Source organism: Ylistrum balloti, unplaced genomic scaffold (genome assembly GCF_031769215.1).
Source record: "Ylistrum balloti isolate Yb309-2 unplaced genomic scaffold, AGI_CSIRO_Ybal_v1 Utg370510, whole genome shotgun sequence".
In the NCBI taxonomy this organism is placed as follows: Eukaryota; Metazoa; Mollusca; class Bivalvia; order Pectinida; family Pectinidae; genus Ylistrum; species Ylistrum balloti.
The window spans coordinates 1,087,501-1,110,784 of NW_026782329.1; the positions used below are offsets into that span (position 1 = coordinate 1,087,501).

Sequence of the window (23,284 nt, forward strand, 5' to 3'; positions counted from 1 at the left end):
CGTCACTTTCGTCACGTGATGTCTGAATTCTTTCGTCACTTTATAGCTGACCGTCTTTCCCCACTTTATGCCTGACCGTCTTTCCCCACTGTATGCCTGTCCGTCTTCCACCACTGTATGCCTGACCGTCTTCCGCCACTGTATGCCTGACCGTCTTCCGCCACTTTATCCTGACCGTCTTCCGCCACTGTATGCCTAACCGTCTTCCGCCACTTTATGCCTGACCGTCTTCCGCCACTTTATGCCTGACCGTCTTCCACCACTTTATGCCTGACCGTCTTCCACCACTTTATGCCCGACCGTCTTCCGACACTGTATGCCTGACCGTATTCCACCAATTTATGCCTGACCGTATTCCGACACTGTATGCCTGACTGTCTTCCGCCGCTTTATGCCTGACTTTCTTCCGCCACTTTATGCCTGACCGTCTTCCGCCACTTTATGCCTGACCGTCTTCCACCACTTTGTGTCTGACCGTCTTTCCCCACTGTATGCCTGACCGTCCTTCCCCACTGTATGCCTGACCGTCCTTCCCCACTGTATGCCTGACCGTCCTTCCCCACTGTATGGCTGACCGTCTTTCCCCACTGTATGCCTGACCGTCTTCCACCACTTTATGCCTGACCGTCTTCCGCCACTTTATCCTGACCGTCTTCCGCCACTGTATGCCTCACCGTCTTCCACCACTTTATGCCTGAACGTCTTCCACCACTTTATGCCTGACCGTCTTCCGCCACTTTATGCCTGACCGTCTTCCGCCACTTTATGCCTGACCGTCTTCCACCACTTTATGCCTGACCGTCTTCCGCCACTTTATGCCTGACCGTCTTCCGCCACTTTATGCCTCACCGTCTTCCGCCACTTTATGCCTCACCGTCTTCCGCCACTTTATGCCTCACAGTATGCCTGGCCGTCATTCATCTGTCTGACACTTTTTATGCCTCACCGTCTTCTATCGCTGCACTTTATGCCTGTCATTCATCACAACGTCTTTCGCCACGTCATTCATCACAGTATGTCTTACTTTCTTTCATCACTGTATGTCTGACTTTCTTTCGTCACAGTATGCCTGGCCGTCTTTCATCACTGTATGTCTGACTTTCTTTCGTCAAAGTATGCCTGACCGTCTTTCATCACTGTATGTCTCCCTGCCATTAGCTTCTGTATATCTGTCTGTCTTTCGTTATTTTATGGTTGACTGTATTTTGACACCGTTTCTCTAAATCTTTTTGACTCTGTATGTCTTACCGTCTTTCCCCACTAACGGTTTACTTTTCAGTGATATCAGTTGGGGCGTAATGATATAACCAATAGTGAAGTTACCCTAATTTATATGCAAATCTTCAAAAAAAAAAAAAAATAAATAAATAAATAAAAAAGATAAATGGATTGAACTCGTACAAAACAATAATGAACTATTTATTGCGCGTTTGAACTTCCGCAGGGGCGTGAAGTGCTCTTAATGTCAAAGTTCACCATGGAAGCCATTTTGTTTTTCATAGTTTATCCAATGCTTGTTTATACTACAGCTGTAATAAGTAATTTGTGCTTTAAAAGTTGAATAACAACCACCTATTGTGGTAGAAATGGGGTTAGTAAACTTCCCTGTTACTATATTAACTTTTCTGTTTATTTTGACTTTTCTTAGCCTTTCTCCTCTTTTTCAATGCTTAACGTCTCTAGCATTATTGACGAGTCCGCCAAGTAACATTTCCTTACGCAGCATTGGAACAATCTTCAAGTCACTACCACGGAAGATTATTACGAAGACTTTGACCATATCGCATGAATAACATAACTTTAAAGTTGAATAAAATATGTTTAAACTAATAACATATAGAAAGTATCTAAATTGGTATCTCGTCATACTTGAACAATCCACAGTTGTTGATAAAATCCATGAGTTTATATTCTGACATTATATCTAGGCGGTCCTTGAGGATGGTAATGGTCGCAGATACGCATTCGATTGTCAATGTTGGATACAGAACGACCAACCAGCAGACGACAGTAAACCATCTTGGATACTCACCCCTCAGAGTAAGTATCCATTGAACATTAAGTGAAAGGGCTTCCTTCCGGCTTTCTAAACATATGAATAATCTCTCTTTTATAACTCTATATATTACGTACAGTATTTAATAGGGTTTTTTCCTTCTATTATTGCATTTATAAGAGCTGTCTTATAGTATGTTAATGTAAGGAACAATAGGCTTTCTGGTAAGATATAATAACAGGAACCATCTCACTTATATAATCATATAATGCCAGGAACGACCTCACTTATATAATTATATAATGCCAGGAACGATCTCACTTATATAATTATATAATGCCAGGAACGATCTCACTTGTACAATTATATAATATCAGGAGTGATCTCCCTTGTATAATTTTATCATATCAGGAAGGATCTCACAGGGTATAATTATATAATATCGGGAAAGATCAACCTTGTATAATTAAAGATCAACCTTGTATAATTATATAATAGCGGGAAAGATCTTCCTTGTATAATTAAAGATCAACCTTGTATAATTATATAATAGCGGGAAAGATCAACCTTGTATGATTATATAATAATGGGAAAGATCTACCTTGTATGATTATATAATAGCGGGAAATATCTACCTTGTATAATTATATAATAGCGGGAAAGATCTACCTTGTATAATTATATAATATCAGGACTGATTTCCCTTGTATAATTATATAATATCAGGAGTTATCTCCCTTGTATAATTATATAATAGCGGGTAAGATCAACCTTGTATAATTATATAATAGCGGGAAAGATTTACCTTGTATAATTTTATAATATCGGGAAAGATCTACCTTGTATAATTATATAATATCAGGAGTGATCTCCCTTGTATAATTATATTATATCGGGAAAGATCTACCTTGCATAATTATATAATATCAGGAGTGATCTCCCTTGTATAATTATATTATATCGGGAAAGATCTACCTTGTATAATTATATTATAGCGGGAAAGATCTATCTTGTATAATTATATAATATCTGGAACGATCTCACTTATATAATTATATAATGCCAGGAACGATTTCACTTGTATAATTATATAATATCAGGAGTGATCTCCCTTGTTCAATTATATAATGTCTGGAGTGATCTCCCTTATATAATCATATAATATCTGGAACAATCTCACTTGTATAATTTTATAATATCTCTAACGATCTCCCTTGTATAGTTATATAATGCAAGGAAGGATCTCACCTGTATAATCATATAATATCAGGAGTGATCTCCCTTGTATAATTATAAATTACCAGGAACGGTTTCCTTTGTATAATTATATGATATCGGGAACGATCTCCCTTGTATATTTATATAATATCGGGAGCGATCTCCCTTATATAATGATATAATATCGGGAAAGATCTACCTTGTATAATTATATAATAGCGGGAAAGATCAACCTTGTATAATTATATAATATCAGGAGTGATCTCCCTTGTATAATTATATTATATCGGGAAAGAACTACCTTGTATAATTATATATAAAGCGGGAAATATCAATCTTGTATAATTATATAATAGCGGGAAAGATCTCCCTTGTATAATTATATAATATCAGAAGTGATCTCCCTGGTATAATTATATTATATCGGGAAAGATCTACCTTGTATAATTATATAATATCAGGAGTGATCTCCCTTGTATAATTATAAATTACCAGGAACGGTTTCCTTTGTATAATTATATAATAGCGGGAAAGATCTCCCTTGTATAATTATATAATATCAGGAGTGATCTTCTTGGTATAATTATATTATATCGGGAAAGATCTACCTTGTATAATTATATAATATCAGGAGTGATCTCCCTTGTATAATTATATCATATCAAGATCAATCTTTTGACAATCATTAAGATACCTGGGGGCAGACACTGCTTGTGGACATGAAGTCCCTGAGTTTGTCGTAACCTGATTGCTACCTTTCGATTCACAAGAATATTGTCACGGTTCAGAAAACACATATATTCCTGACGCTATTCTAAGATTAGATCATGCAATTTTTCCTAAGTCGCCTGCAAGGCTTCAAAATTTAGGCACTTACCATCAGTGACGAGTGCTAAATGGAAGAAACAGCTGTATGGTGTAGCATCACTGACGAGTCCTAGGAGGACGAAACAGCTGTATGATGACACTGACGAGTCCTAGAAGGACGAAACAACTGTATGATGTAGCATCACTGACGAGTCCTAGAAGGACGAAACAACTGTATGATGTAGCAATACTGACGAGTCCTAGAAGGACGAAACAACTGTATGATGTAGCATCACTGACGAGTCCTAGAAGGACGAAACAACTGTATGATGTATCATCACTGACGAGTCCTAGAAGGACGAAACAACTGTATGATGTATCATCACTGACGAGTCCTAGAAGGACGAAACAACTGTATGATGTAGCATCACTGACGAGTCCTAGAAGGACGAAACAACTGTATGATGTAGCAATACTGACGAGTCCTAGAAGGACGAAACAACTGTATGATGTAGCATCACTGACGAGTCCTAGAAGGACGAAACAACTGTATGATGTAGCAATACTGACGAGTCCTAGAAGGACGAAACAACTGTATGATGTATCATCACTGACGAGTCCTAGAAGGACGAAACAACTGTATGATGTATCATCACTGACGAGTCCTAGAAGGACGAAACAACTGTATGATGTAGCATCACTGAGGAGTCCTAGAAGGACGAAACAACTGTATGATGTATCATCACTGACGAGTCCTAGAAGGACGAAACAACTGTATGATGTATCATCACTGACGAGTCCTAGAAGGACGAAACAACTGTATGATGTAGCATCACTGACGAGTCCTAGAAGGACGAAACAACTGTATGATGTATCATCACTGACGAGTCCTAGAAGGACGAAACAACTGTATGACGTAGCATCACTGACGAGTCCTAGAAGGACGAAACAACTGTATGATGTAGCATCACTGACGAGTCCTAGAAGGACGAAACAACTGTATGATGCAGCATCACTGACGAGTCCTAGAAGGACGAAACAACTGTATGATGCAGCATCACTGACGAGTCCTAGAAGGACGAAACAACTGTATGATGTAGCAATACTGACGAGTCCTAGAAGGACGAAACAACTGTATGATGTAGCATCACTGACGAGTCCTAGAAGGACGAAACAACTGTATGACGCAGCTGAAATCATTGTTTGGCTCTACTATATCTTACTCTAAACTATGAGATAGTGGTTTTTTTCACTTGTGTGTCTATTGTACAATCTTTGCAGAGCGACAAACTGTTCTACTGCCGTTCGAATCTATTGTGTTCTCTTCAATAACACACATGGTTATTTCGTTGTTAGATTGTTACTTGGGTAACTCCATACCGAACTGTGCTATTATCGTCTAAGTCTTCTTTGTTCTCATTGATAAGGCGCCTAGCTTTGTTACTGGAATGAACCTATCACACACGGCTATTGACGTCCGAATCTTCTGTATTCCTTTCAATAAGACACTTGGCCATTTTATGTGTAGATTGTTACTGGAACGACTCTATCCCGTACTGTACTACTGTCGTGCGAGCCACCTGTCAGATCGGGAAGTGTGAAAAATGCGTGGATGGCTATCAGCTGTACACAGATGGTTGTAAAGGCAAGTATTGATTACAAGGCTAAGATTATTTTGCTATTTTCATTTTTGAGTAAGAAAACATAAATAAAACGAAGAATAAAATAATATGCAACTTCAATGGTTTTACTTCTTCATTTGTTGTATATATATTATATCTACCATTTAATTGTTCTACAGTAATAAACAGATCATTATTTATCTACAATAATTTAGTTACTATATTGTCAGGTAACAATTCCACAGATAAAATTACTATGTTTAATATCAATTTTTATTATATTTACATTGTTTTTGAAAGATTTTCCACATGTACAATATCACACTAACTTTCACTCACTCACATCCTCATTATCCTCACCATCATCACCACCACCATCATCACCCTCCTCCTCCTCATAATCAGAAATAGTTTTATGTTACTAACCAGTAATTAGAAATATATCAATGTTAATAACCAGTAATCAGAAATAGTTCAATGTTCTAACCAGTAATCAGAAATAGTTCAATGTTACTAACCAGTAATTAGAAATAGTTTTAACTTCAATAACCAGTTTAGAAATATATCATTTGTTGTATATATATTATGTTACCATTTAACCAGTAATCAGAAATAGTTCATTATGTTATCTATCAATAGTTTTATGTTACTATATTGAAATAGTAACAATGTTTTAACCAGTAATAAAATTTTTATGTTTAATATCAATTTTTATTATATTTAACATTGTTTTCAGAAATAGATTTTATGTTACTAACACAGTAATCAGAAGTATTTCAGTGTTACTCACAGTAATCAGAAATAGTTTTATGTTCCTAACCATCATCACCACCACCATTTCACCCTCCTCCTAACCATAATCAGAAATAGTTTTATGTTACTAACCAGTAATTAGAAATATATTTATGTTACTAACCAGTAATCAGAAATAGTTTTATGTTACTAACCAGTAATCAGAAATAGTTCAATGTTACTAACCAGTAATCAGAAATAGTTTTATGTTACTAACCAGTAATCAGAAATATATTTATGTTACTAACCAGTAATCAGAAATAGTTTTATGTTAATAACCAGTAATCAGAAATAGTTCAATGTTACTAACCAGTAATCAGAAATAGTTTTATGTTACTAACCAGTAATTAGAAATAGTTCAATGTTTTAACCAGTAATCAGAAATAGTTTTATGTTACTAACCAGTAATCAGAAGTATTTCAATGTTTTAACCAGTAATCAGAAATAGTTTTATGTTACTAACCAGTAATCAGAAATAGTTTTATGTTACTAACCAGTAATCAGAAGTATTTCAGTGTTACTAACCAGTAATCAGAAATAGTTTTATGTTACTAACCAGTAATCAGAAATAGTTTTATGTTACTAACCAGTAATCAGAAATAGTTTTATGTTACTAACCAGTAATTAGAAATATATCAATGTTACTAACCAGTAATCAGAAATATTTCAGTGTTACTAACCAGTAACTAAACATAATACCTTCACCGGGTACAGTAGACTGAGAACAAGACAACTAATTCTTTTTAAAACACGTTGATAGTAAACGTAAAGGGAAAAATATAGTCTTCAATTTGAATAAACATTATACGAACTGAAACTGGCGAAAAAATGAATCTTGTTTCCTCATGTCTCTGCGTTGGATCGCGTATTTTCCAGTCACTCCACGCCAACTCGTCCCTACGATAAGGTATATATATCATATGAACAGGTTTAACATCGGTTTGTGTTCACTTAGTGTCAAGCAATGGCAAATGTTGTTAATAGTATGCGATAACGTTCCTCAACGATTTTGAAAATTATGAATATTATTGTTATGTATAATTGTTTTTCTTGTGTTCATAGCAAAACCATGACAACCTTATTCGTAATGTGACATTTGATATAAGAATTAATCTATTAAAAATCATCATTTATTCTCTTATTATTGAAAATAATGCGTATTTATGCTTTTTGAGTTTAGAGTTCGAAAATATCACTGAAAACTCGTGATTTAGACAAAAATCTATGTTCCGGTAAGGTTTCGCTCCAGTGCACTGTAACTACATATTTGGCGTTACTGGATAAACTGCTGGGGTAAAACATAACACCGCCTACAAACTTTACAGCTCTCAATCGTAAGTTCGGGGAATCCGGAAATAGACAATATACCATGGACTTGAACAGGTTGCTTTCATTGATATCTGGAGTTTGTGGATCTCCGGGTCACTTTCCCGCCTACGTGTAAATGCTGTAACATCTTTACACCACGGAATCGAAGTACACACAACATTGGCGATGATTTTCCATCATGTTTGACGATTTCGGACCCCACCAGACCATATCCGGTCAAACATGGACGATAAATGTAAGTACGTTGTGTAGGTACATGTACGGGCGTTAGACCGTATCCAAACCTAGAGCGGTAGACACGGTATATGTGTATATGTTTCCTTGTGTATACTAAATATCAGTTTTGTGAAACTAGGACAATAAAACTTACTTGGTGGTGATCAAGAATGAGAAAAAAAATCAGTGAATATCACTCTAATATTTGGTAGTAGAACGTTGTATGGTATCGGTTGGTAGATTCTACTTCTGTGATTATGAGTTTAATATGATGTTCAATACTGAAGAATCAATTTCTTTAGTGAGATTTATTTCAATTTCTGATTGTACGTCATCGTTGTAGCACTTATCGTCTGCTTCCGTGATCACTTCCCGGTAACATGAAAGATTTGAAGTAATGACAAGCGAACGCCTGAATGAGACTTGCTCACCATAAATATTATTTTCATTATCATCCGATTTATTTGTCAAACGATCACAATCTGACCAAGCAGACGACAGTGTACATATCGAAAACTATTGCAAAATTATCATAACTTTGTATTGGGTGATGCTATATCCATGTGTATCTTTTGTACAATGTTTGGATAATACCAATAATATCTATATTGGTCTACTTTGGCAACTTAATCATTTTGCTGATATCTGTTTTCATTAGTATGATGTTTACATTAAAGACTGTGTTGATATAAAGACAAATCCTATCGAATGCCTCTGGATTATTGATAATTAACTATTGTATTTCACAAACATATTCAACATTTTTCATGATTTTACACATTGCAAACACAGCTTGACCTATTCTGTAAAGGGATTGGTTGAACATCAGACTAGTAAGCCAGGGGTCGAACAGCCGAAGATGAAATATCTAAACATTATACAGACTAGTAAAAGTCTCTTTATACTTTCTTATTTTTCAATAGATGCCACCAACAAATAGAAAAGCTCTGTTATTCCGAAAGTTGGACGTGTTTGATTCTCCTTCGTTTGCATGTTAGTTCAGTTGTTTACCTTGTTCTCATTTGAGTCAGTAGCTTTGCGGATGTAGCAAAAGGCGCTAACTCTTTCGGAACCTCTGATCTTATTCTCCTTGTATCTTTTCACGAGTCTTCATGTAGATATTTCTTTTGTTCGTATCATCCCCTAGTTACGTTGATATTTTCTTTTCTTACCTGCAGCTGACGCCTTTATAATGTATTCCGTCAAAAGTAGATGATAAATGATACATTTTGTTGTTTACGTATCTGTAAGCTTTTCCACGAATATCCTTTTCGGCGATCTGATATCATTATTCAAAGCATTTGAAATGCGACCCTGCCAATAAGTATATGTAAATCTATCATTTCTGTACAGATCTTGGCCAGCTCTCGTTAGAGATCGGGAAGGAGTGGTGTCTCCTTGCCTACGAGCTTGGCTTCAGTGACTCCCAACTGGATCATCTCCGGGCAGCTTTCCCCAATAACACTTCGCAATGTATCGCCTCAATGCTCATGAAGTGGCACGAGGCCACCTTGAAACATAACCTTGACCCGCTTCCTCTGCTGACGCGGTCTCTATCTGGGATAGACCGATACGACTTAGCCCAGAAAATCAACTGCGATTTTGACGGTATGTGATATTCTGTTGTTCTAGCTTGAAATACGTTAATTAAGATGAAAACCCTGGTCCAGTCTGTTTAAGAGCGTACATTTGACTTGCTGCCGCTAGTCCATAACTCTCACGTTCTCCTTACAGAACCAGACAATGGTAATCAAGAAAAGTGTCCATATCAAAAGTGGACCGACTTCACTACCACACTGAAACAGATCCGTTTTGGACAAAGACAGGACGACATGCAGATGTACACGGGTACGTACTTGATTACATCAACATAGACCACTTCAACAGAACACTCCTCGATAGTTTCATATATATATATTCCTATTCCTATAGTTCCATAACAACTAGTTTCATCACTATCAAATTAATTGTATCAGGTATGTGTTTATTCTTTTGTGAAGATCTCTATTTACCTAGTATCGGACACTAGACATATACTTTTTAATGACTAGGCTAGTACCTTGGTTCTCCTCACAAATACCCTTGCCTCTAAAACCTGTGGTTTCAACACAGATACGCTCGTCTGTAAAACCTGTGGGTTTCTACACAGATACGCTCGTCTGTAAAACCTGTGGTTCTCCTCACAAATACCCTTGCCTCTAAAACCTGTGGTTTCAACACAGATACGCTCGTCTGTAAAACCTGTGGGTTTCTACACAGATACCCTCGTCTGTAAAACCTGTGGGTTTCTACACAGATACGCTCGTCTGTAAAACCTGTGGTTCTCCTCACAAATACCCTTGCCTCTAAAACCTGTGGTTTCAACACAGATACGCTCGTCTGTAAAACCTGTGGGTTTCTACACAGATACCCTCGTCTGTAAAACCTGTGGGTTTCTACACAGATACGCTCGTCTGTAAAACCTGTGGTTTTCTACACAGATACCCTCGTCTGTAAAACGTGTGGTTGTCTACACATATACGCTCGTCTGTAAAACCTGTGGTTTTCTACACAGATACGCTCGTCTGTAAAACCTGTGGGTTTCTACACAGATACCCTCGTCTGTAAAACGTGTGGTTTTCTACACAGATACCCTCGTCTGTAAAACCTGTGGTTTCAACACAGATACGCTCGTCTGTAAAACGTGTGGTTTTCTACACAGATACCCTCGTCTGTAAAACATGTGGTTTCTACACAGATACCCTCGTCTGTAAAACCTTTGGTTTTCTACACAGATACCCTCGTCTGTAAAACCTGTGGGTTTCTACACAGATACGCTCGTCTGTAAAACCTGTGGTTCTCCTCGCAAATACCCTCGTCTGTAAAACCTGTGGTTTTCTACACAGATACGCTCGTCTGTAAAACCTGTGGTTTTCTACACAGATACCCTCGTCTGTAAAACCTGTGGTTTTCTACACAGATACGCTCGTCTGTAAAACGTGTGGTTTTCTACACAGATACGCTCGTCTGTAAAACCTGTGGTTTTCTACACAGATACGCTCGTCTGTAAAACCTGTGGTTTTCTACAGAGATACCCTCGTCTGTAAAACCTGTGGTTTTCTACACAGATACGCTCGTCTGTAAAACCTGTGGTTTTCTACACAGATACGCTCGTCTGTAAAACCTGTGGTTTTCTACACAGATACGCTCGTCTGTAAAACCTGTGGTTTTCTACACAGATACCCTCGTCTGTAAAACCTGTGGTTTTCTACACAGATACGCTCGTCTGTAAAACCTGTGGTTCTCCTCACAGATACGCTCGTCTGTAAAACCTGTGGTTTTCTACACAGATACCCTCGTCTGTAAAACCTGTGGTTTTCTACACAGATACCCTCGTCTGTAAAACCTGTGGTTTTCTACACAGATACGCTCGTCTGTAAAACCTGTGGTTTTCTACACAGATACGCTCGTCTGTAAAACCTGTGGTTCTCCTCACAGATACGCTCGTCTGTAAAACCTGTGGTTTTCTACACAGATACCCTCGTCTGTAAAACCTGTGGTTTTCTACACAGATACGCTCGTCTTTAAAACCTGTGGTTTTCTACACAGATACCCTCTTCTGTAAAACCTGTGGTTTTCTACACAGATACCCTCGTCTGTAAAACCTGTGGTTTTCTACACAGATACGCTCGTCTGTAAAACCTGTGGTTTTCTACACAGATACGCTCGTCTGTAAAACCTGTGGTTTTCTACACAGATACGCTCGTCTGTAAAACCTGTGGTTCTCCTCACAGATACCCTCGTCTGTAAAACCTGTGGTTTTCTACACAGATACCCTCGTCTGTAAAACCTGTGGTTTTCTACACAGATACCCTCGTCTGTAAAACCTGTGGTTTTCTACACAGATACCCTCGTCTGTAAAACCTGTGGTTTTCTACACAGATACCCTCGTCTGTAAAACCTGTGGTTTTCTACACAGATACGCTCGTCTGTAAAACCTGTGGTTTTCTACACAGATACCCTCTTCTGTAAAACCTGTGGTTTTCTACACAGATACCCTCGTCTGTAAAACCTGTGGTTTTCTACACAGATACGCTCGTCTGTAAAACCTGTGGTTTTCTACACAGATACGCTCGTCTGTAAAACCTGTGGTTTTCTACACAGATACCCTCGTCTGTAAAACCTGTGGTTTTCTACACAGATACGCTCGTCTGTAAAACCTGTGGTTTTCTCACATCTGAACGGAAGAATATAGTACAAAGCAGATTTGTATTTGTTTTTTTTTATTGTTTTTCCTCAAGATATATTTTATGCTTAAATAAATATTTCCTGTAAATAATCAACACCATGATCAGTAGACAGGTCAAGATTTATATTGTACTCAGGTCGAACGTATAAACAGTTCATCGTTAGAATATATCTTGATGATAGTATGGTGGATGTCTTATTTATTATTGATTTCTTTTTATGTTCTATTTCGTGTTCACAGCGCAGACACAGAGATTTCTGGAGTTCCAAATGAAAGATAGAAAATATTTTATCAATACCAGGGCAACCCAAGCGGCTCTCCAGCTTCTCTCCTCCAAAGGAACACTGACTTTGATGGGAAACCCTGGAGATGGCAAATCTACTATTGCTGTTAATCTTCTCAACCGCCTACGGAAAGAAGGCGCGACCGTCCTCGTTTTATCAGACCCCGCCCTCATAGAACGTCTCTATGACGACGATAAGCAAATTATATATTTTGTGGACGATGCTTTTGGTACGCCAACAATGAACATGAGACTTTTAGAAACGTGGACGCGACTCCATGACAAAGTTGAAAGTCTCGTGAAACTTGACAAGTGCAAACTTCTTATGACTACCCGGAAACATGTTTACATGAAATGTCAATCACTTTTGTATAAATGTCCTTGTTACAAGGAAAACCTTATTGACCTCTCGGGAGAAGAATATCGCCTCAACATGATCGAAAAAACCAGGATCGTTGCCAGTTACTGTGAAAACCAAGGCCTCTTCCCGACACAATTAAATTTCTCTAAAGAAAATGCTTACGTACCTGGCTTTCCTCTCCTGTGTAAGATGTTTGGCAGTGATAAACGAATGCAGAAGTTAGACATATTCTTGGATGAGACGCTCTCTGTCTTACATGGTCAGCTGAAACTTCTGGCAACCACTGATGTGCATGCGTTCTGTGGTTTGGTGCTCGTTATGATGTTTGACGGAAGCTTGCCAAGGAATGTCTTTAACCAGTTTGAGTCACGTGATGAGCGAGATCGTAAAAAGATACAAACAATTATGAGAGTGTACGGTATTCAGGAATCTGAGGATGGCAAAGTAGAGACCAGTCTTGACGAAATGATTGGAGTTTATGTTGAGGAAGTGGAGGAGGAGTTCAGATTTATTCATGATGCGATTTTTGACACTGTTTGCCTGGTATTTGGTTCACGATATCCTAATGAAGTCGTTCGGGTTGCATCTTCCTCGTTTATAGAAAAGAGGATAAGAACGGAAAATATTCCTGAGGTTTGTTCTAACGATCTTGATATTATCGTGTTGAGAAAACCTAAGTATCACGTGTTGGCTGCTAGATGGGTCGATGACGTGTCACGTGGCACCATTCGGGCCATGTTCGTCAATCCCAGTATCCAAGACATTGGTATGCAAGCGGCTTTTGTCGATCGGGTAATGAAACTGCCTCCTCAAGCAGCATTTGATTTGCTTACAAGTGTAGAATCAAAGATCTTTTCCACGAACGAGATACCTGAATCAATTCTCTTTATGGCTTGCCAGAAGGGATTAACCACCATAGTGAAGGCTCTCTTAAAGAAGCAGAAGGGATTGAAAGATAACATTGAAGATTACGCGTCCCGTCTGACCATACCAGACTGCTGCATGATGGAAGCGGTCAGTCGAGTACATGTGGATATTGTGGAAGCGTTAATAGATCATGGTGCGATGGTCAATTTTGCGTGTGGATCAATGTCTTTTCGGTGTCTTCACGTCGCGTGTAAAAAAGGCAGCCTCGATTTGGTCAAATTATTGATCCGTCACGGCGCGGATGTCAATCTACAGGACTATACTGAGAAACAGGCCGTACATTACGCATGTGAGTTCGGACATCTAGAAATACTGAAGGTGCTACATAAAAATGGGGCATCTCTGATGGCCAAGGACAATACCGACAGGCAGGCCATCCATTATGCCGGTATGGCAGGCAGTCTAGAGTGTGTGCAGTTCCTGCAGCAGGAAGGAATTCGACTGAACGTTGCTGACCGATTGGATAAAACTGTGCTTCATTACGCGTCGACTTTTCATTGTCCCAGCCTCATCACATACCTTGTGTCCAATGGGACAGACATTCACTGTCCAGACTGTATTGGGACATCTCCTCTTCATTTAGCCTGTAAGACAAATTTGGCCGAAAACGTGGAGATTCTTTTACGTAATGGTGCGGACCCTGACAAAGAGGATGCGTCTATGTGTCTGCCTCTACATGCTGCTTGTAAAGGTGGTGGGCCGGAACGGGCCGGGAGTGACAGCGTCCGATGTGTAGAACTTCTTCTGAGAACCATCAGTGACGTAAACGCTGTAGACAATCACGGTAGAACTGCGCTTCATTATGCCTGCACATTTGCGCGCGATCGAAGAATAGGTTGTGTAACATTGCTCCTTTCCAAAGGAGCAAATCCAAGCATCACGGACGATTATGGACACCAGCCTGTGTTTTATGCTTGCGAGAGCGGCAACTTGAAATGTTTACAAGAGTTAGTCAAGCATGGCATCGACGTGAACCACCGAGGACTCCATGGAAAACAACCCATACATTACGCATGTGGACGGGGCAACACCGATGTCGTCAAGATGTTGGTTACGAAGGGAGCATCAATTACGTCAGTGGATAGCAAGGGGAAACAACCCATTCACTACGCTTGCCAGTACGGAAACGATGTCTGTATAAAGTATCTTCTGAGTTGCGACGTTGACGTGAAATGTGTAGACGAAAAAGGTTGGAGCCCCTTACACTACGCATGCAAGTGGTGTCGTCCTAACGCCGTCCGCCTGTTAATGCGATACGGTGCTGACCCCACTGATACAGACAGCGATTGTAGGAAACCAGACGACCTCGTACCGAACTGGTCATCTAGAAAAAGTCGAATCAAAAGGTTCCTTCGAGGGAATAGCCTTAATACATTATAGACTTGTGTGACTAGAATAATCGGATTAAGTATTGTACGTTTCAGCTGCAAACAGTATGTTTTCGTTTGATTTCAAACTTGACGAGAAACATGGGTGGGTTTAATTCGTGATTTTACTGTAAATTTGTATGGAATGTCAATAGAAACTCTGACCATGACATGAAATATTTGGTTAGAGCGCAATATGAAAACAGACTCAATGATTTGTAGACACAGTGCTCAGAAAAATTAGAAAAGGTATGTAGATATATGTTGCTTATGCAGACACGTGTTTTAAAACTGACTAATTACTATGTAGACGCGTGTGTCTAAAACAGATGAATTATCACGTAGACATATGTCTTTAAATATGATGTAATACTTTGTATATGCATGTCTTTAAAATTGACTGTATATTATGCAGACACGTGTATTAGAACAGAATGAATGTTATATAGACATATATAGACATTGTCCCTTTAAAACTGACTGAATACTACGAAGACGTGTGTCTTTAAAATTGATTACTATGAAGACTTGCGTCTTTAAAGTTGAATACTATGTAGACACGTCGTGTCTTTAAAACCGACATAATTTTACATAGACATGTGTTTTTTTTAACTGACTGTATAATTTGTAGACATGTGTCTGGAAAATTGACGGAATACATTGAAGACAAACGTCTTAAAACTGAATGAATATTTTTATGCATTAAACTTGCTGAATACTATATCGATATTCTCCATTTAAACTACTGTGTATTCCAATACTAGTTTGTGTACTTCCTTAACGAGTTTGTTGACATGTTGTCATGCCACTACGACAATAGCAATCATATAGTCATATAGTATATTGGAATTATTCTCCACAATGCGAAAGGACCAGGTTAATTTCTTGGTTTTAATTTGCTTCTCGGGCTCTTGGCTTCTTTAAGATGTATATTAACACTGTCACGTGATTATGTTTAAGTCCATAGGCATGGGGTATGTGCTATTTTCCGTATTTTACCTCTTTTAAGATATCGAGATCTATTCATTTTAAATTAAAATAAACAATTGAATTTGAAGATATACATTTACTATGTAATTTATCAATTTTATATACTGATATTGTTTACTACGACAACTAGTTTTACAAAAATACATAATACTCAGTGACCCTCCATTATCACGTGAGATTCCTCACAGGTTCCTCGGTCACATCTATATCAATAACAATTACTAACACTGTAGGAACGTTATGCATGATTCTGCTATGTTTGTGTCAGAGTATGAGAGTTTTAGCATTTAAGTTTGAGACTAATATGGTGGATGTATGTCGAGGTCTGCCAATTTTATGTCGACGGATGCCAATATTTTATGTCGAGGTCTGCCAATTTACAAGTCGAGGTATGCCAATTTAAATGTCGATGCCTGACAATCTATAAGTCGATGTCTGTCAATTTCAATGTCGACGTCTGCCAATATTTTATGTCGATGTCTGCCAATTTATAAGTCGAGGTATCCAATTTATACGTCGATGCCTGACAATCTATATGTCGATGTCTGCCAATTTATAAGTCGAGGTCTGCCAATTTTATGTCGACGGATGCCAATATTTTATGTCGAGGTCTGCCAATTTATATGTCGATGTCTGCCATTTTATATGTCGAGGTCTGCCAATTTATATGTCGAGGTCTGTCAATTTATATGTCGATGTCTGCCATTTTATATGTCGAGGTCTGCCAATTAATAAGTCGATGTCTGTCAATCTATGTGTCGAGGTCTGCCAATTTATATGTCGATGTCTGTCAATTTATATGTCGAGGTCTGTCAATCTATATTTCGATGTCTGTCAATCTATATGTCGAGGTCTGTCAATCTATATTTCGATGTCTGTCAATTTCAATGTCGACGTCTGCCAATATTTTATGTCGATGTCTGCCAATTTATAAGTCGAGGTATCCAATTTATACGTCGATGCCTGACAATCTATATGTCGATGTCTGCCAATTTATATGTCGAGGTCTGTCAATTTATATGTCGAGGTCTGTCAATTTATATGTCGATGTCTGCCAATTTATATGTCGAGGTCTGTCAATTTATATGTCGATGTCTGCCATTTTATATGTCGAGGTCTGCCAATTGATAAGTCGATGTCTGTCAATCTATGTGTCGAGGTCTGCCAATTTATATGTCGATGTCTGTCAATTTATATGTCGAGGTCTGTCAATCTATATTTCGATGTCTGTCAATTTATATGTCGAGGTCTGTCAATCTATATTTCGATGTCTGTCAATCTGTGTGTCGATGTCTGTCAATTTATATGTCGATATATACAAATAAGAAATACCGGTAAATATTATCCTTTAAATTGTTGTAAACAGGTTAATAAAGAAAATGAAATAAAAATCATATTTCAATACCAGTTAGAAACCGAACTTGTTTATTTGTTATTTTGGAAAATTAAAGCTCTTTTCTGTAATGCTCCATGTAACATATTGCTGACTAGTTTTTTTTGTACTCTTTTTCAGTGTTGTTTATGCTATCTTCCTTTCTTCGCTTTGCCGTTCCACATTCATTTAATGCCCTGTTCCCCCTTACCCAGTTGCTCGGCTACTCGCCTTGCACGTAAGTCGTGTGATGATCCCTACACATACTCATAGTTTCCTTCTTACATATACTTGTATTTCCTGTGTCATCCTCCCTACACATTTCCTGTGTGACCCTCCCTACACATTTCCTGTGTGATCCTCCCTACACATTTCCTGTGTGACCCTCCCTACACATTTCCTGTGTGATCCTCCCTACACATTTCCTGTGTCATCCTCCTCACACATTTCCTGTGTGACCCTCCCTACACATTTCCTTTGTGATCTTCCCTACACGTTTCCTGTGTAATCCTCCCTACACATTTCCTGGGTGACCCTCCCTACACATTTCCTGTGTCATCCTCCTCACACATTTCCTGTGTGATCCTCCCTACACATTTCCTGTGTGATCCTCCCTACACATTTCCTGTGTCATCCTCCTCACACATTTCCTGTGTGATCCTCCCTACACATTTCCTGTGTGATCCTCCCTACACATTTCCTGTGTCATCCTCCCTACACATTTCCTGTGTGATCCTCCCTACACATTTCCTGTGTCATCCTCCTCACACATTTCCTGTGTGACCCTCCCTACACATTTCCTTTGTGATCTTCCCTACACGTTTCCTGTGTAATCCTCCCTACACATTTCCTGTGTGACCCTCCCTACACATTTCCTGTGTCATCCTCCTCACACATTTCCTGTGTGATCCTCCCTACACATTTCCTGTGTGACCCTCCCTACACATTTCCTGTGTCATCCTCCTCACACATTTCCTGTGTGACCCTCCCTACACATTTCCTGTGTGATCCTCCCTACACATTTCCTGTGTGATCCTCCCTACACATTTCCTGTGTGATCCTCCTCACACATTTCCTGTGTCATCCTCCTCACACATTTCCTGTGTGATCCTCCCTACACATTTCCTGTGTGATCCTCCCTACACATTTCCTGTGTGATCCTCCCTACACATTTCCTGTGTGATCTTCCCTACACATTTCCTGTGTGATCCTCCACATTTCCTGATCCTCCTCACACATTTCCTGTGTAATCCTCCCTACACATTTCCTGTGTGATCCTCCCTACACATTTCCTGTGTGATCCTCCCTACACATTTCCTGTGTAATCCGCCCTACATATTTGCTGTGTAATCCTCGATACACATTTCCTTTGTGGTCTTCTCTACACATTTCCTGTGTAATCCTGTGTAATCCTCCCTACATATTTGCTGTGTGATCCTCCCTACACATTTCCTGTGTAATCCTCCCTACACGTTTCCTGTGTAATCCTCCCTACACATTTCCTGTGTAATCCGCCCTACATATTTGCTGTGTAATCCTCGATACACATTTCCTTTGTGGTCTTCTCTACACATTTCCTGTGTAATCCGCCCTACATATTTGCTGTGTAATCCTCCCTACACATTTCCTGTGTGATCCTCCCTACACATTTCCTGTGTAATCCTCCCTACACATTTCCTGTGTAATCCTCCATACACATTTCCTGTGTAATCCGCCCTACATATTTGCTGTGTAATCCTCGATACACATTTCCTTTGTGGTCTTCTCTACACATTTCCTGTGTAATCCTCCCTACACATTTCCTGTGTGATCCTCCCTACACATTTCCTGTGTGATCCTCCCTACACATTTCCTGTGTCATCCTCCTCATACATTTCCTGTGTGATCCTCCCTACACATTTCCTGTGTCATCCTCCTCATACATTTCCTGTGTGACCCTCCCTACACATTTCCTGTGTCATCCTCCTCATACATTTCCTGTGTAATCCTCCCTACACATTTCCTGTGTCATCCTCCTCATACATTTCCTGTGTAATCCTCCCTACACATTTCCTGTGTCATCCTCCTCATACATTTCCTGTGTGACCCTCTCTACACATTTTCTGTGTGATCCTCCTCATACATTTCCTGTGTGATCCTCCCTACACATTTCCTGTGTAATCCTCCCTACACATTTCCTGTGTGATCCTCCCTACACATTTCCTGTCTGATCCTCCTCACCATTTCCATACATTTCCTGTGTGACCCTCCCTACACATTTCCTGTGTGATCCTCCCTACACATTTCCTGTGTAATCCGCCCTACATATTTGCTGTGTAATCCTCGATACACATTTCCTTTGTGGTCTTCTCTACACATTTCCTGTGTAATCCGCCCTACACATTTCCTGTGTAATCCTCCCTACACATTGCCTTTGTAATCCTCCCTACACATTTCCTGTGTGACCCTCCCTACACATTTCCTGTGTGATCCTCCCTACACATTTCCCTACACATTTCCTGTGTGATCCTCCCTACACATTTCCTGTGTGATCCTCCTCATACATTTCCTGTGTGATCCTCCCTACACATTTCCTGTGTGATCCTCCCTACACATTTCCTGTGTGATCCTCCTCACACATTTCCTGTGTAATCCTCCCTACACATTTCCTGTGTGACCCTCCCTACACATTTCCTGTGTGATCCTCCCTACACATTTCCTGTGTAATCCTCCCTACACATTTCCTGTGTGATCCTCCCTACACATTTCCTGTCTGATCCTCCTCATACATTTCCTGTGTGACCCTCCCTACACATTTCCTGTGTGATCCTCCCTACACATTTCCTGTGTAATCCTCCCTACACATTTCCTGTGTGATCCTCCCTACACATTTCCTGTGTGATCCTCCTCACACATTTCCTGTGTGATCCTCCCTACACATTTCCTGTGTGATCCTCCCTACACATTTCCTGTGTGATCCTCCCTACACATTTCCTGTGTGATCCTCCCTACACATTTCCTGTGTGATCCTCCCTACACATTTCCTGTGTGATCCTCCTCACACATTTCCTGTGTGACCCTCCCTACACATTTCCTGTGTAATCCTCCCTACACATTTCCTGTGTAATCCTCCCTACACATTTCCTGTGTGACCCTCCCTACACATTTCCTGTGTGACCCTCCCTACACATTTCCTGTGTGATCCTCCCTACACATTTCCTGTGTGATCATCCCTGCACATTTCCTGTGTGATCATCCTTACACAATTCCTGTGTAATCCTCCCTACATATTTCCTGTGTAATCCTCCATACACATTTCCTGTGTGATCATCCCTGCACATTTCCTGTGTGATCATCCCTGCACATTCACTGTGTGATCGTGATATTCTTGTCAGTTCATTTGTCTACTAGACGTTCAACATTAAGGATATGTTGTACTCTCTCTCTCCAGTATAAAATATTACCTAAACTGCATGTTATGGAGTATTGGTATTTTGAGCTGTAGAAAATGAAGACTTTAAAACTTTTTAAAGATATATTAAAATATACGATGCAGAACGTTAAAGACACCCTTTAGCTTCGTGGATTCTGGAGATATAGAGAAAGATGTAATGAAATCATGTAAATCTGTATATAAACGATAGTACTCGTTTTAATACATGACACCGAGTATATCCTGTGTGTTTTGTTACACAATGAACAAAATGATATTGTGGCCTAAACATTCTTTAGATAGGTATAGCTTGGTATAAATACATCAGCATTGTATTACATTGATACACACCTGTGACCTACCAGACTCGACACACCTGAGAACGAATATCGCGTCACAGTTTATCAGCGCACACGCTCCACACCTGTGCTGACACAACGTCACTACCTGTGTATTTTGTTATCTGAAGAAATTCCGTGGTAGCCGTAATGGAGGCCTGGTAGAAAGGATTTATCCTCTAAGCTTTCTTGTAATGACTAACATCAGGCGGACGAATGGACCCATGTGACCGCCTACTGGACGTACATGGTCGGACACTGCAAGGGTGTTTAACTGTGATTGTTCTACAACTGTTGGCCACTTTATCATGGGGTTTGTATTTAATATCTATATTTCTGTTCATCCAATTGCAGCATGGTTGTACCTAGGTCTTATAACGTACACAGGAGGAACTTATACAACCAACACCATTCAGGGTAGTGAAATGTGTTGGTAGTGCAAGCTATCTGCGTATAGACGACGTGTGTCATACACACCTTTCGTCAGGTAATCCCGAGTCACATCCTTGTGCTAGCAGTTAACTTTAAGTATACGAGTATAAAGTATTTATTTGGTCGCAAAATGAAACGTAGGATGATTTTGCCATAAAATCAATATACAGCGAACCGTGACACGCCAGCGGGCCATCCCAGGGAAAACCCACGTTTATTATGTATTGTTGAAGGACAGATATATCAAGTGTATCGTGTTTTTGTGTCGCTATACACTGTTGATAGTAATACAGGTAATTACGTGACTAAACGGATGTCTCCACTGTATTGTCGAGGTTATAAATTACATCACCTGTAGAATGAGAAGGAGGATCTTTACTTCCCGTTAAGTATTTGTAAAATGTGTCCTCACCGTGAACCAAGGACGGGGTTTGTGGTCGAGTGTTGCCGGTTAAACTAATCATAGACCTGAAATTCCGGTCTCAAAATGATACCTTAATGTCAATATTCACATTTGTTGTTGTTATTGATATTTACATGTTTACTGATTATGCTTGCTTGGTAAAAATGTAAATCTAAATAACAGTACAATGCACGGGTATTAGAATACATATATATATGTGTGTGTGTGTACTTTCATATGAAGAGGAAGAATGTTTCATATTCTTAAATGTAACTGTATCATTGTTTAGTCAATGAAATGATGAAATGGATATGAATCAAAGGAAAAATATCTTCAGATGTTTTCTGCGTTGGCCTCACATCTGATTTCCTCTCCACACACCGGTACACACGTCTTATAACCTGTACACACAGGTACACAGTCTTATAACATGTATACAGAGGTACACACGTCTTATAACATGTACACACAGGTACACACGTCTTATAACATGTATACACAGGTACACACGTCTTATAACATGTACACACAGGTACCCACGTCTTATAACCTATACACACTGGTACACACGTCTTATAACCTATACACACAGGTACACACGTCTTATAACCTATACACACAAGTACACACGTCTTATAACCTATACACACAGGTACACGTCTTATATCCTGTACACAGAGGTACACACTTCTTATAACCTATACACAGGTACACACGTCTTATAACATGTATACACAGGTACGCACGTCTTATAACATGTACACACAGGTACACACGTCTTATAACCTATACACACAGGTACACACTTCTTATAACCTATACACATAAGTACACACGTTTATAACTTGTACACATAGGTACACACGTCTTATAACATGTAAACACAAGTACACACGTCTTATAACCTATACACACAGGTACACGTCTTATAACCTGTACACACAGGTACACACCTCTCATAACATGTACACACAGGTACACACATCTTATAACATGTATACACAGGTACACACGTCTTATTACATGTAAACACAGGTACACACGTCTTATAACCTATACACACAGGTACACGTCTTATAACCTGTACACACAGGTACACACGCCATATAACCTATACACACAGGTACACGTCTTATAACCTATACACACTGGTACACACATCTTATAACCTATACACACTGGTACACACGT

At 39.3% G+C, this 23,284-nt stretch overlaps 2 protein-coding genes across 2 annotated transcripts in view; both read left to right on the forward strand.

Annotated features, from left to right (window-relative positions):
* LOC132555701 (uncharacterized) overlaps positions 1 to 5,890 on the forward strand; it is a 16,829-nt gene extending 10,939 nt beyond the window's left edge. The window contains exons 4-5 of the mRNA XM_060220062.1: positions 1,929 to 2,040; positions 5,550 to 5,890. Of these exons, the coding sequence (XP_060076045.1) occupies positions 1,929 to 2,040; positions 5,550 to 5,677 (240 nt within the window). The 3' untranslated portion in view covers positions 5,678 to 5,890. The remainder of the gene's footprint in view (positions 1 to 1,928; positions 2,041 to 5,549) is intronic.
* A 1,736-nt stretch (positions 5,891 to 7,626) lies between these two features.
* On the forward strand, positions 7,627 to 17,538 carry LOC132555716 (uncharacterized). Its single transcript, XM_060220078.1, has 4 exons — positions 7,627 to 7,999; positions 9,334 to 9,588; positions 9,715 to 9,828; positions 12,449 to 17,538. The coding sequence occupies exons 1-4, from the start codon at positions 7,987 to 7,989 to the stop codon at positions 15,157 to 15,159; spliced, it is 3,093 nt and encodes a 1,030-aa protein (XP_060076061.1). The 5' UTR covers positions 7,627 to 7,986; the 3' UTR covers positions 15,160 to 17,538.
* Positions 17,539 to 23,284: the final 5,746 nt, after the last annotated feature.

What these genes read in the sequence shown, in the direction of transcription:
- LOC132555716 (XM_060220078.1), top strand. An exon ending in AATCAACTGCGATTTTGACG is followed by an intron (nt 9,589 to 9,714) that starts GTATGTGATATT and finishes TTCTCCTTACAG; the next exon opens with AACCAGACAATGGTAATCAA. An exon ending in CGACATGCAGATGTACACGG is followed by an intron (nt 9,829 to 12,448) that starts GTACGTACTTGA and finishes TCGTGTTCACAG; the next exon opens with CGCAGACACAGAGATTTCTG.